The following is a 14,592-nucleotide window of genomic DNA, read 5'->3' on the forward strand; positions in this document are numbered from 1 at the left end:
TAACTGCTCAGCTGCGAAATGGGGGTTCGAACAGCCTGCTCCCCACAGGGCAACTGTAAGGATTTGGTGAGATGCTGGGGGAAGGAGCCCAGAGCTGGGCACCAAAGCATGTGTCCACTAAGCTCTGTGCACCACTGCCATGGCTGACCTCAGCCAAGTTCCTGACTTGCTAAGCGTCAATTTCCCCATCTGTACAACCTAACAGCCCTCTGGGTTCTGACCCTCCCGGACGTTGAACTTTCTTCCTGGGAGCTGCGCCTGGCAGGCAGATCCTGGCTGAGTTCAGCCTCCCCTAGTCCCAGCTCCACCCCCACCACATCCCCCAGAAACGGCCACAGCAGGTTTTTCCAGCTCCTTGGCAAATGCCCACTGCCCTCCAGCCCTCCTTCACCAGAAGAGACCAAAAGGGAAGGTGGCCTTGCATCAAGGTACCAAAGCCACCTGGCTTTCACTGGGATGGCGTTCTCTGTGGCCCCAGCCACAGCCATCTGTTCAGCTTCCAGCAAACAGGCCAGCCTGGGCGCCCGCTTGACACTAAGGAAAACTCGTGCTACTTGAAAACGTCAGAGCTAGAATGACAACAAGAGCAGCTACTATGTTCAGAGTCACAGGTGCATCATCCTAAGGTGGAGACTACCATTGCCACCTATTTACAGAGGCAGAGGCAGAGGCTAAGCGGCTCGCCGAGGTCACAGGCTAGTGGCTTCAAACCCAGCCTGACTGCAGGCCACTTGCTCTTCCCTGCACTCTGCCCTTCTCTCCCTGGCTCCTAGGAGACCTCACATTTTCTCCCCTTTGCTCTACACACCTTCCAGAAAACCAGTCCCCCAGTGGGTCATGGTCAACCTGCCCACTATTCCTCTGGAGAGCCTGTGTACTACAGCTCAGGCCTGCTGCCTGGTGGAAGGTTCCCCTGCAACCCCTCTCTGACATTCTAACTCGGCTGAGCTCGGTTTGTCTTTGGTGATGGAGGAAGGGCACATTCTTCATTCACTCAACTCATATCAGAGCGCCTGTGGGTGCCTGGTCTCCCCCAGTTCTGGGGAGGGGGCCACGCCCTGGAAGATCAACTTTGCCCAAAGCTACATCAGAAAACAGAGCCTTAGACTCTGAATTCCAGAGAAGTTACCTCTTTCCACATGGGTGCCCGGTGCCCACAGGCAAACCACTGACTTCGGGGGCTGTGTAGTCAGTGCTCAAATGAGGCATCTGGTTGACCTGGCTGGCCTTCCAGCACCCACGGGCCAAAGATGAGATGGGCCCGGGGTTGGGAGGGGGAAGCACGTGCGCAGCAGGCAGTTCTGGACCTGGCTCCACCCCAAAGCTCCTGGGGCCCTGGGCCTGCTTCCCAAGCAAGGAGACTGTGCTGAGAGTGGGGCCTCCCCTTCCCTCTTACCACGTGCCTGGCCCTGCCCAGGCGCTCAGCAGGCAGGAGTCACTATTCATTCACTTGATCCACCCACACAGAGCAGAACCAGAATTACTTCTCAGCATGGTGCACAGATGGCCCCTCCAGGACAGGGCCCCGCCCCCACCCCCAAGCTCCCTGCCCCAGGCCCTGGGCCAAAGGAGTCTGGGAGGGAGAGGGAGTTTGGAATGGAGACTCCTCCAGTACCTGCTCCTGGCCAAGCTTCCCAGTCTGTGTGGCTGCTTCTCCCTCCTTCTCATCAGAACCTAACCCCAGGCACAGTTATTGTGTAATTGGACCCAAGCCCAGCGCCCAACAGTCTATACAGAGCCCTTAGCAGCCTCACACTATCTGCATGTTTCCTGAGCCCTCAGCCCCAGCCAGCTCTAACAGACTGAAGTTTGGGGGCCAGGCGCTTCGGGGGGCTGGAGCCTGTAATCCCAGCTCTTTAGCAGGCCAGAGGGAGGAGGATCGCTTGAGCCCAGGAGCTCGAGGCCAGCCTGGGCGACATGATGAGTCCATATCTCTGATAAATTTTTAGAAAGAAACGAAAATGAAAGGGAAGCTTGGGAATCTGGAGGCTGAGCCAAGGCCTCACCAGGTCTCCCCATCACCGGGTGTGTGCTTTCTGGGAGCCGAGGATCAAAGCCCAGGTCCCCTAGGTCTTGATCTACCCCTGGGGAGAGAACAGGTCTGTTCCTGCCCTGAGACCTGCAGCCTGACCCGGCTGCTCGAAAGCGGACTCTCCACTTCTCAGAGACTACTGAGGCCAGGCCAGCCCTCCTCAGGAACAGCCCCCGCGGACTGGGAGAGGAGTTTCCTCTCTTTCACAATGACCCTGTCTCCCTGGAGGGGGCAGTCGCCGAGGGGCCAAAGGCAACAGCAGCCCGGATAGAGGATATTCCTGGCACCGCCCCTCCCACAGAGCCCAGCCCAGGCCAGCAGGAAACCCGCCGCGAGGCCGGGAGACTGCCAGCCCCACCGGGGAGAGCCGGGTGGCTGCCGCCCCCTGCAGGGAAGGGAGCCAGGGCCACCACGCCCATCTGTCCAGGGTAAACTGAGGCTGCGGGGAAAGCGATACGTCCAAGCCCGAGAGGGGCTGGAATCCTGGTTTTACGCCGAGAAATAGAGGTGGAGACAGACGGCGAGTCGGAGAGAGGGAGAGAGAATCGGGAGCCCCCCACACGCTCCGGACTCCCCAGTTCTCCATGTGGGGGCTTCACGACACAGAGGAAGCCGGATCCGCGAATGAGTCCCGAAGGGACCCGGCTGCGCAGGGAACAAATAACCAGACCCGCTCCTCGGACCCGGGGACTCGAGCCCCCGCCGCGTCACCCAGGCTCCAGGAACCTGGGATCCGACGCCAGGCGTCTGAGCATCGCGAGCCTCTTCCCTCCTGCCTGGGTCCCACTCCCGGGCGAGTGGCGATCGGGGGTCCGCCCTCTGCCTCCGCGGGGCCCGGAACGCGCGTCTCCTCCGCCTCCTCGGCTGGGCCCGGGAAGGGGGTGCCCTAGGCTAGGAAGTGGGCAGCGAGAGGGGCCGAGGGCTCCTTACCGGGCTCGGGCAGCGGTGGTAGGCGGCAGAGCAGGGCCGGCAGGGGTGCGCATACCAGGTTATAAGCACAGGGCCCGGGGGGCAGGGCCGGCGACCGGGGACACGTGGGGGGAACGCGCGCCACAGACCCCGCCCCCGGGCCCGGCCCCCGCCTGGAGCAGCTCAGGGTTTACAGCCACCTGCAGATGGGCGGGGCCCGCCTCCCCCGGCCTCGTCCCCACCTCCACCCGCCTCCCACCAGGTCCCCGCCTGGGCCGGGCGCCGGCTCACCCTCCCAGGGGCGTGCCGGCGGGGGTGCAGGCGATTCACGGCTCCTGGCCCTGGCCCGCGGGCTGGCGGCGCCAAGGAGGGCGGCAGTGGCTGCGACCCATGTAACTCAGGGGCGGGGGGTGGCCGCAGCCGTCCTTCGAGAGACTTGCTTCTTGGGCCTGGGGAAGCGTTCAAACCCTTCGAGGTGGAAGCGGGGATAAAAGTTCCACTGGCGCAGGGAGCTTGGTGCTCACTTCTATCCGGTGCCGGCAGCCCGGGCCTTCTGCAGCTCCCAGAGCCCCTCCTTCCCCACCGTAGCCCCCGGGAGCCGAGTAAGGATGAGAAACCCTAAAGTGAGCCAGTGCGGGAAGGCCCGGCTTTCATCCCTCAGGCCAGGGCTGGTTGCTGGCTGTCTTCTCAGAGTCTGGCACCTGCCCAGACTCCAGAGGGCACCCAGTAAGCAGTGAATAAAAGACTGTCTGGCTGCGAACCCACTGGACAGGAGGGAAGGTTGAGGTTCAGAGAGGTGAAGTCTCTTGCTTGTAAAAAGCAGCTGGGAGTTGTGACCCCAGGCCCGACTTCAAAAATTTCTCTACATCAGGAGTTTCCCAGCTTGTTCTCGCGGCTCCAAAGCCCTGATCACCGCAACCACAGCCCCAGTAAAACAGCAGGTCCTGGGACCCCATCCAAGGCAGTTGTTCCATAGTGAGCCCTGACCCCAGAGGGGAGGACTCCTGGTCCTCAGCCGGCTCTGAACCTGGGGGAGGTGGGAGCCCCAAGCCTTGCCCAGCTGCTACCCTGGAGTCAGCACTCCTTTTAACCACCATCCACTCTTAGCCCCTCTGCCAGCCAGCCCCCACCACTGCCTCAAGCCTGTGGCCAGCAACAATAGCTGCGAGTCCTTCGAGAAGGAGAAAAGGATCAAACCAATTCACAAACAAAGCCATAGCTCTATTCTCTCTTAAGCCCCTTAGTTCTCTGGCACCTAAACCTGGGATGTGGCCCTTGATGGCAAAGGGGCCCCCGGTGAGCCACGTGGGGCTGGGTGTACATAGATAGCTTGAGGCCCCTTCCAGCTAGGAGGCGGTATCACAGCTGGCCCCCCTTGGCCCTCTCACAGGACCAGCTGGGGGCCTCGTGGAGTCTCTGGGCCTTCCACACTAGCAGGAGGCAAGTGAGGAATGCCCACAAAATGACACCCTTGCAGCAGCTGTGTGGCCTTGGGGTGGTCACTCCCCACTGTGCCTGTTTTCTCATTGGGAGGGCTCCCTGGAGAGAGCAAGCATTCTGTTTTCATCTTCACGATTACCCTGTATGAAGTACCTGTGATTGTTATTCCCATGGTATGGGCAGAAACCTGACGCACAGAGAGATGATGTATCTTTCACAAGTCCACACAGCATGTGAGTGGCAGAGTGGAGCCACAATCCAGTGTCTGAAGCTCTGGCCCAAACCCTCTGCTCTAGCTGCAGTCTGAGCTGAAGTCACAGTCCCAGGGTCACAGGCTGCTGGGACTTTTACTCCCTGCCTCAGAAATTGTTCCAGCCTAGGGGACAGACCCTTCCTAACGTACAGGCACCAGTGACATGAGGGGCAGTGAGGTCACAGCTCTCCTGAGAAGAAAACAGGGGCCCAAACTGCCAGCAGCAACCCTCCCCCGCCACCACCCTCCTACCACCAACAGCAGGGTGAGTGGTTTCCCAGAGGCAGAGACCAAGGTGAGGGAGGACTGGCCAGCTTCTGAATGAGCTGTATTCTGCCTGGACCCCTCCATCAGCCAGGTGGACCTTCAATCCTGCCCTGGCCCTCACCCTGTAGAGCAGTGCTGGGGGCCAAGGTGGGGCGTGGCCCAAAGGGATTCCCCCACCTGAGGCTGGGGCACCATGGCCTTTGTCTTTCATCCTACCCCCTGCCTACACCCAGGTCAGGGGTCCTCCAGGAGTCTTTGCACCTTTTAGGTAAGCGATCTTGGTGGCATTCCTAAAAACAAAGCAGCACCTAGGCCTGAGCAGGTGGAGAAACAAAGGCACTGGGATCTGAGGCACTCAGACTTTCTTCTTTTTTAAAATTTTTTTAATTTGGAGTCTTGCTCTGTCACCCAGGCTGGAGTACAGTGGCACCATCACTGCAGCCTCTGCCTCCCAGGTTCAAGCAATTCTCCTGCCTCAGCCTCCTGAATAGCTGGGACTACAGGCCTGCCACCACACCAGGCTAATTTTTGTATTTTAAGTAGAGATGGGTTTCACCATGTTAGCCAGGCTGGTCTTGAACTCCTGACCTCAGGTGATCCACCCACCGCAGCCTCCCAAAGTACTAGGATTACAGATGTGAGCCACTGTGCCCAACAACATTCATATCTTCTAAATATATCAAGTCTGCCCCTTTATCTCCACCTCCACTTCCTCCACGCAGGGCCACTATCTTCTCTTACTCAGACCCTTATAATTTCTTACTTAAGTCTCTTTGCTGGTTCCCCCGCTTCCCCTAGTTGCCCCTCCAACATTTCCTCCCCAACAGCCAGAGAGGTTTTTGTTTGTTTGTTTGTTTGTCTGTTTTAAGAGATAGAGTTCTTGGGTTCACAGCTACGGGTACTCCAGGGCCCAGCTCTGAGATGAATATTTTATTGGATACTTTGGATGACTGGCCAGGTGGAGGCCTGTGCCCAGGCAAAGGCCTAAGTCTTCAATTCAGTGAAGAGGAAGACCTGGTAGGTTGAGACATCTTTGATAGGTGGTATAAAAGTCCTCAATTTCTTTTTCTTTTTTTTTTTTTTTTTTTTGTATTTTTCACTGATATGTCTTAGTTATACATATTTTGGGAGTACATGCAGCTCTGGGAGCTGCAGAAGGCCCAGGCATTCATTCAGTCTTTCACCATTAAGTACAATGTTAGCTGTAGGTTTTTCATAGGTTTTTTTTTTTTTTTTTTTTTTTTTTTGTCAGAAGAAGTTTACTTTTCTTCCTAATTTATTGAAAGATTTTTAGAAAAATAGGCACTAAATTTTGTCAAATGCTATTTCCACACCTATTGAAATGATCATATGATTTTCTCCTTTATTTTATAAATGTGGTGAATTATAGTGATTGGCTGTCAGGTGTTGAACCAACCTTGCATTCCTGGAAAAAATTATACCTCAATTAAATTGATTTTTAAGAAAAAAAAAGAAACAGAAGGAGAATCTTTGGGTTAAAAGAGTTATAAAAGATAAAATCAAGGCTGGGTGTGGTGGCTTATGGCTGTAATCCCACCACTTTGGGAGGTTAGACGGTCAGATCGCTGAGGCCAGGACTTTGAGATCAGCCTAAGCAACATAATGAAACCCTGTCTCTACTCAAAATACAAAAAATTAACCAGGTGTCATGGCATATACCTGTAATCCCACCTACTCAGGTGGCTGAGGCACAAGAATTGCTTGAACCTGGGGAGCAGAGGTTGCAATGAACTAAGACAGAGATTGCAGTGAACCAAGATTGCACCACTGCACACTCCAACCTGGGCACAAAATGTGTTCTGTCTCAAAAATAAAATAAAATAAAATAAAATAAATCACAATGTTTAGATCTCATTTAGATCCTGATTTCTTTGAAGTGCAAAAGAAATATTTTTATAAGCAATTGGAAGTTTGAACACGGATATTCAATAACAGCAAGACAGAATTACTATTGATTTTTTAGGTGTAATAATAATGATATTGTAGTTACTTTTCTTTTTTGAGACAAGGTCTCCTTTATCTCCCAGGCTAGAATGCAGTGGCACGATCTTGGCTCACTGCAGCCTCCACCTCCTGGGCTCAAGTGATCCTCCCACCTCAGCCTCCTTAGTATCTGGGACTACAGGCATGTGCCACCACATCTGGCTAATTTTTGTATTTTTAGTGGAGATGGGTTTCGTCATGTTGCCCAGGCTGGTCTTGAACTCCTGGCCTCAAGCAATCTGCCTACCTTGACCTCCCAAATTGCTGGGATTACAGGCATGATCCACTGCATTCAGCTTGTAGTTATATTTTTATTGAAACATTTGTAAAATTTTAGAGCTATATACTGCAATATTAATGAATAAAATGGTTTCTGAAACAAGGTTTTGATGGTCCCCATGACTCTTAGGATCAAATCTCAATGCCTGTACTTCCTCCTCTGCCCTTACCCACTATACTGCTGCTACCAGCCTGGCTGTGGTTGTTTCAACGTGTCAAGCCCTTTTTGCCATGTGGTCTTTCCACACACTGCTCCTTAGTGATGCCTCTCTTATTCTTTTCCTCCCCTACCAGATCAGTTGCTTGTCGTAAGCTCTGATACTGGTACAGAGCAGAGGGCTGAGGGCTCCAGCAAGAAAATGGAAGAACGTGAGCACTCTGGTTCCTGCTTTCACTCCTCACTGCTGTTATCTTAGCCTGGATGACTAGGACTTCTCACATGCACCTCTGCAGGAGACACCTCACCTATCCTCCTGCCTGTGCTCACCATCCCCTCTGCTGCATGCTCCACATTGCAGCCAGTGGGCTTTTCTAAGAGTCAGCGCTGACCTTTTTTTTTTTTTTTTTTTTTTTTTTTTGAGATAAGTCTCGCTCTATCCCCCAGGCTGGAGTGCAGTTGCACAATCTCGGCTCACTGCAATTTCTGCCTCCCGGGTTCAAGCAATTCTTCTATCTCAGCCTCCAGAATAGCTGGGATTACAAGCGCCCACCACCGCACCTGGCTAATTTTTGTATTTTTAGTAGAGACAGGATTTTACCATGTTGGCCAGGCGGGTCTCGAACTCCTAACCTCAGGTGATCCACCCACCTCGGCCTCCCAAAGTGCTAAGATGACAGGCGTGAGTCACCGTGCCTGGCCTCGGCTCTAACTTTTGTGGCCACTTGTCTGAATGTCTATAGAGCAAGCTTAGTGGACATGTTCTCGTCAAATGCCCCCAGCCACCTAAAGGCATAGATCTAGCCTGGGCACAGAGCCCTGGAGTGGGCTTCCTCCTGCCTCCCTCTCTCGCCTCGGCCACCCAAGGGCTCTGTACCTGCTGGGCATGAAGGGGCCTGGATGTGTAGAGACTTCAAAGAATCTTACCCTGCAACCTCCTCATGGTTGGCACCACAAGCCACCTTGCCACTGCCCAAGCCTGGGCATTGGCCCTGGAAAAAGAGAGTGTCCTCCAGGCCAGACCCTAGGTTGCCAGTCCCCGCCCACAGGAACGCAGAGTCCAGTTGTTGGGTTCGTGGAAAATCCACATCAGGGAGGTCAATGAGCAACCTGCAGGCCTGTTTTCCACCCCTGATGGTGCAAACAGACTTGCGGAGGTCAGGTGGCGCCAGGGGGCTGGGCGGCTTGGACAGAACCTTGGCCAATGACAGCTGGCAGCTAGAAAAAGAGAAGTGGCAAACACCCTTCTTGGATGGAAAATACTCTCTGGCTCTGGCTGCAGCTTGCTTGGGAGGGGCCTCCTCTGCTCGGGAACCATCCTTTCGGGGGGCGGGGAAGAAGTGCAACTGCACTCCAGTCTGGGCGACAGAGTGAGACTCTGTCTCAAACACACACACACACACACACACACACACACACACACCCCTCGAGTCTATAAGACACTGGACAGAGACTTAACAAGTAGTAGTTTTACAAACATGGAAAGCCTGGGTGAGACTGGGAGCAGCCTGCAGGAGACAGCAGGGGTGAGAGAGGAGCGGCACCTCCCCTCTGTGGGTCTCCACCTCTGCATTGCCTCCACAAAGTCCCCAGCTCCATAAAAAATTAACAGCCTAGCGAAGAGCAGCACTCCAATTCTGACCCATTGACCCCTGGAGTTGCACAAAGAGGGGCGTTTGGCCCAAGGAAGGGCCTCGCAGGTGGACCTTGGACGAATAGGGTACAGGAGGGCCTAGGAAGCCTCTCCCCCACTTCTTCCTGCCTCCTCTAATCTCTCCACCCAGCCTGGACTTCCACCATCAGTGATTTCTGCGGTTTAAACCAGAGATCAGCAAACTCTGGTCTGAACTTGATTTTGTAAAGCCTGCGTGCAAACTAAGAATGGCTTTTACATTTGTAAATGGTTGAGAAACATCAAAAGAAGAAGAATATTTCATGGCACATGAAAATGATAATAAATTTGAAATGTAAGTGTCCACAAATAAAGTTTTATTGGAACATAGCCGTGCCCATCTGTTCATGGGTTCTCCGGGGCTGCTTTTGTGCTGCAATGGCAAAGGTAAGTCATTTTGACAGAACTTGAATGTCCCGCAAAGCAGAGAGTAACTACTATCTGGTCCTAACAGAAAAACTTTGCAGACTGGTTTAAAGGAAACCCGCAGGAAGAAGCGCCCTGGAGAAGGTTCTATTGGGGCTGTTAGTTGGGAATCAAGAGTCCCAGTTTGACTATTAACCAGTTACACCTCAGGCAACTGACTGGATCATGTTCCCTCCCTGTACCCTCCTTTCTCCATCTGTAAAATGGACACAGCGATTTCTTCTCTGCGTACACAGAACAGCTCGGTTTAGACAGCCTGATTGTCATTCATCTCTAGAAGGAAATAACTCAGACAACTTTCCTCATTGCCTGGATGAGAGGGAGGGGACACTTAGGGGGAGCTGACCATGCCACACTGAGTAGGAGGAATAGGGAGAGAGGAACTCTTTTCTTCAGAACCATATGCAAAAGACAACCTCTGTCCCAGAGGCTGTGTCGGGGCAGCTGGCAACAAAGAGGCCACCCAGGCGGGGGGCTGCAACCAGCCCAGGGAGAAGGCAGGAGCAGGAGGAGAAGGAGGAGCAGGAGCGTAGGCTTCTGCCAACCCCGTTTCACCTGCACTCCTCCCAAGACCCAGCACACTGGAGATAGGCCAACACGCAGATATGCATTGACTTTTGAAAAACCCATTTTCGTTAAGAGATGGGGTCTTGCTCTCTCACCTAGGCTGGAGTGCAGTGGCCAGATCATAGCTCACTGTAGCCCCAAACTCCTGGGCTCAAGGATCTTCCCTCCTCAGCTTCCCAGGTAGCTGGGACTACAGGCGTGCACGACCACACCTAGCTATACATTTACTCTTGTCTCTCCCTAGCTCACTCATCAAAGCCTAAGTCTCTATGGTGGCCCAAAGACCCCACAGGATCCACCCCACCCCCTCGACCTTTCTCTCTTCCCTTTCTCCCACCTCATTCATCGCCAGCCTCCCCAACCTCCCGGCTGGACCCTCCTGCCTGAGGGCCCTGACACCTGCTGTCCCCTCTTCCGGAACACCCCTCCCCTCTATTGCGATGACCATGTAACCTTCTCCTTCACCTTCTTCAGGTCTCTTCTCAGGTGCCACCTGCTCAGTGAGGAGTGCCCTGAGCACTGGAGTGCCCAGACTGGAGTGCCCTGACCTCCTTTTAAAAACTACCCCAGGGTCCGGGCACAGTGGCTCACATCTGTAATTCCAGCACTTTAGGAGGCCAAGGCGAGGGAATCTCTTGAGGTCAGGAGTTTGAGACCAGCCTGGCCAACATGGTGAAACCCCATCTCTACTGAAAATACAAAAATTAGGCCAGGCATGGTGGCTCATGCATGTAATCCCAGCACTTTGGGAGGCCGAGGCAGGCAAATCACCTGAGGTTGGGGGTCGGGAGTCTGAGACCAACATGGAGAAACCCCGTTTCTCTTTTTTTTTTTTTTTTTTTTTTTTTGAGATGGAGTCTCGCTCTGTCGCCCAGGCTGGAGTGCAGTGGCGCAATCTCGTCTCACTGCAAACTCCACCTCCCAGGTTCATGCCATTCTCCTGCCTCAGCCTCTCGGGTAGCTGGGACTACGGGTGCCCGCCACCATGCCCAGCTAATTTTTTAAATTTTTTTTAGTAGAGACGGGGTTTCACCGTGTTAGCCAGGATGGTCTCCATATCCTGACCTCATAATCTGCCTGCCTTGGCCTCCCGAAGTGCTGGGATTACAGGTATGAGCCACTGCACCTGGCCCGAGAAATCCTGTTTCTACTGAAAATACAAAATTAGCCGGGTGTGGTGGCGCATGCCTGTAATACCAGCTACTCGGGAGGCTGAGGCAGGAGAATCACTTGAACCCGGGAGGCAGAGGTTGCGGTGAGCTGAGACCACGCCATTGCACTCCAGCCTGGACAGCAAGAGCGAAACTCCATCTCAAAAAAAAAAAAAAAAAAAAAAAAAAAAAAAGGCTACTTAGGGATTGTTGCACTAAACTTCCACCCATCCATTCATCTAACAAAGGCCCTTCCTGTGGATGAATTAGATGAATTATTAAGCCCAGGACCTAGAAACAGCCCTTGCCTTCAATAATCTGTCCCCCAGAGGGGGAGATGCTATCAGGAAAAAGATAGCTTGGAACAGGACTCAAGTGAAACCCAGGGGCGAGCTGCGAAGGATACAAGATAATAGCTAAGCCATAAAGCCCGCTGTAGGAGTCTATGACTGGAAAGCAACAAGAGTTAGCTGATAAAAATAGGCTAGAGTAAGCCGGGTGCAGTGGCACACGCCTGTAATCCCAGCACTTTGGGAGGCTAAGGTGCAATGATCCTTTGAGCCCAGGAGTTCCAGACCAGACTGAACAACATAATGAAACTTCATCTCTACAAAACATTTAAAAAATAAGGCCTGGCATGGTGGCTCATGCCTGTAATCCCAGCACTTTGGGGGGTCGAGGCGGGCAAATCACCTGAGGTCAGGAATTTGAGACCAGCCTCACCAACATGGAGAAACCCTGTCTCTACTGAAAATACAAAATTAGCTGAGCATGGTGGCAGGTGCCTGTAATCCCAGCTACTTAGGAGGCTGAGGCAGAAGAATCACTTGAACCCAGGAGGCGGAGGTTGCGGTGAGCCAAGATCTCACCATTGCACTCCAGCCTGGGCAACAAGAACGAAACTCCATTTCAAAAACAACAACAACAACAACAACAACAAAATATATGAGCCAGGTGTGGTGGTGCATGCCTGTGGTCCAGCTACTCAGGAGGTTGAGGTGGGAGGACTGCTTGAGCCCAGGAGGCAGAGATTGAGGTGAGCAGAGATCACGCCACTGCACTCCAGCCTGGGTGACAGAGCGAGATCCTATCTCAAAATAATGATCATATCACATTGGGATTTTCCTAAGGGAGTAGATTTTAGGTGTTCTTGCCACAAAAATAAGTATATACGAGATGACGGGTATGTTTTAATTTTATTTTTTTCAAGCCCACCCAAAATCCCTAATGGCTATGTTAATTGGTTTGACTATAGTAACCATTTCATTATGCATATCAAAGAGTCATGTTGTATGACTTACCCATATACAAAACATGAAGAATTAATATAAAGGCCAGGCATGGTATCATGTGCCTGTAGTTTCAGCTGCTCTGGAGTCTGAGGCAGGAGGATGGCAAGGCCAGGAGGTCGAGGCTGCAGTGAGCCACGATCATGTCATTTGCAATTCCAGCTTGGGCGAAGGGACAAGACCCTGCCTCTAAAAAGTAAAATTTTTTTTGCCACCGGCTGTTGCTGTCTATGCAACACATTTACTCCTCATTTAATTGCCCCCACAGCCCTGTGGGGGAAGGGAGGGCCCTATATTTTATGGATTAGGAAACTGAGGCCAGGAGGTGCCTGAGGCAACCCTACTCCTAAGGAGAGGAGGCTGGTGGACTCAAACTGCAGTGCTCCTGGATCAGAACAGAAGGCGTGATCTCCTTCCCAGTTAAAACCCTTCCCTACAAAGCAAAATAATTAGACAAAGAAACCAAGTTGGTTAAAAAAGCAATCTTTTTATATTGTAACAGGGTTCAGAATGACACCGCCAGGTGTGGCCAGGCGACAGCTGCTGCCACCCCCAACGCGGAGTCTGCCTCCTCCCCCAGGCGTCCAGGTGCCCTGTGTCCCTGTCCCGCTCCCACTGAGGGGCGGATCACACTTGGAGGCTTCCCCGGGCCCTGCCTGCGGGCCTGGCCACCCAAGGACCGCCCCGGACGCCTCCCTCCGTGAGCTCAGGTCCTCGCTGTCGGGGGTCAAGGCTGCGCGCAGGGTCGTGTTGACCCAAGGTCTCGCTGACGCATGGGGCGAGAGACGATGACGCTCCGCTTGCCACAGCAGGTGGCGTGGACCAAGCTCCTCCTCGCCCCCTTCCTCGGGGGTCACGCCAGGGCAGCTGCCAATGCCCTGTCCCGTTTAGTAGGGGTAGGGGGACACGGCGATGAGCAGGACGAAGACGCTTTGGTGGCGTGGCGCCGCGGCGCGCACGGTGAGCCGGTAGAGGCCAGAGCGGGTGAGCGCGCGACGGGTGTAGACCGCGCCGAGGCCCGCGCGCAGCGGGCGCAGCGCGAAGGGGCTGCGCGGGTCCGGCTCCAGCACGCTGAGCTCGGTGCGGTTGGCTGGGACGCCAGACTCGGAGAAGGCGGCAAGGCGGGCCACGTCGTGGTGGGCGCGAACGCCCAGGGGCAGCGGCAGCAGCCGGTACTGCAGCGTGGAGGGGCCGCCGGTGTCGCAGTCCTGCGAGCAGCGCCGGAAGCACGTCCTGCGGGCGGCACAGACAGACACACGGACAGGCGGACTCGGGGGTGGGTCTGAGCGTGGCCCGGCTGCGTAATCAGACCTCCCTGCCAGCCCCTGCAGTTCCGCCCACGCGCTGCCCGTCCTTCTGCCGCAGAGCCCCACAGGCCTTCTCTGCGGGCATCCCCGCTAGCCCGTTTTAGAGATCAACAAACTGAGGCCCAGAGAAGCCAGAGGCGTGCCCTTTCAGGGTCTCTCCAGCGAACTTTCCAGGTCCATGCCCCAGGGAAGCCCAGCAGACACAGGGGAACTGATGTGTTCCTGGGCCGAGTCACCCAGTCTGGATTTGCCCTGCCAGGGTGGGATGAGAGGTGGAGACTGAGCTTAGCCTTGCCCGGGGCATCCGCTTCCAACCCCAGCCTAGGTTTCTAGTTGTAAGGCCTGGGGCAGGTCACCCGCCGCAAGAAACCTTTGCAGGGCAGTGCTGTCACCCCTAAGGTCCCCATGTCTCCGTGCGTCGTGGTAAGTGTCTGTGGCCGCTGTGAGTGGCGTGGAGGAGATGGGTTTGGTGCTCGCGTGTCTGAGTTTTGTCCTGGGGTTGTGAGTCTGCATGGTGTTCCTGTGGGGTTTGGTGTGTGTGCTGCTGTGTTCCCGTGTTCCCACTCTGGCCTCTCCCTGTCCCCAGGGCTCCCTGCGCTCCTGCCTGTATCACTTGTGTGGGGAGTGACAGTGACAGGGCCAGCCTGAACCTGGAGTGACTGAAAAATGTGCTTTTCCTGAGGGCACAAGGCCCTGCCAACTCAGCCCTTACCCAGGGCTGGGGCCCTGCCGGTAGGTGGCAGGACAGGGTGTGTCCACACACTGGTAGCTGCCGCGGGTGTTGAAGCACATCTGGCCGGGTCCACACTCGATGTCCTCCTCTTCGCACTCGTTGATAT

The 14,592-nt window shown here is 54.5% G+C and overlaps 3 protein-coding genes across 7 annotated transcripts in view; all 3 read right to left on the reverse strand.

The window, feature by feature from the left end:
- Positions 1-3,101, reverse strand: part of ASS1 (argininosuccinate synthase 1) — a 58,039-nt gene extending 54,938 nt beyond the window's left edge. For 2 of the 5 annotated variants that reach the window (XM_050760132.1, XM_050760134.1), the window contains exon 1: positions 2,963-3,101. The gene's annotated coding sequence lies outside the window, so the exon portion shown is untranslated. The remainder of the gene's footprint in view (positions 1-2,962) is intronic. The other 3 variants (XM_050760136.1, XM_050760133.1, XM_050760135.1) reach the window with 2 other exon arrangements.
- AIF1L (allograft inflammatory factor 1 like) overlaps positions 1-14,592 on the reverse strand; it is an 803,784-nt gene that overhangs the window by 712,684 nt on the left and 76,508 nt on the right. The window lies entirely within an intron of this gene.
- Positions 12,914-14,592, reverse strand: part of HMCN2 (hemicentin 2) — a 174,071-nt gene continuing 172,392 nt past the window's right edge. The window contains exons 97-98 of the mRNA XM_050760505.1: positions 14,466-14,592; positions 12,914-13,679 (exon numbers count right to left, since the gene is read on the reverse strand). Of these exons, the coding sequence (XP_050616462.1) occupies positions 13,334-13,679; positions 14,466-14,592 (473 nt within the window). The 3' untranslated portion in view covers positions 12,914-13,333. The remainder of the gene's footprint in view (positions 13,680-14,465) is intronic.

This window comes from Macaca thibetana, chromosome 15, assembly GCF_024542745.1.
Source record: "Macaca thibetana thibetana isolate TM-01 chromosome 15, ASM2454274v1, whole genome shotgun sequence".
Lineage (NCBI taxonomy): Eukaryota > Metazoa > Chordata > Mammalia > Primates > Cercopithecidae > Macaca > Macaca thibetana.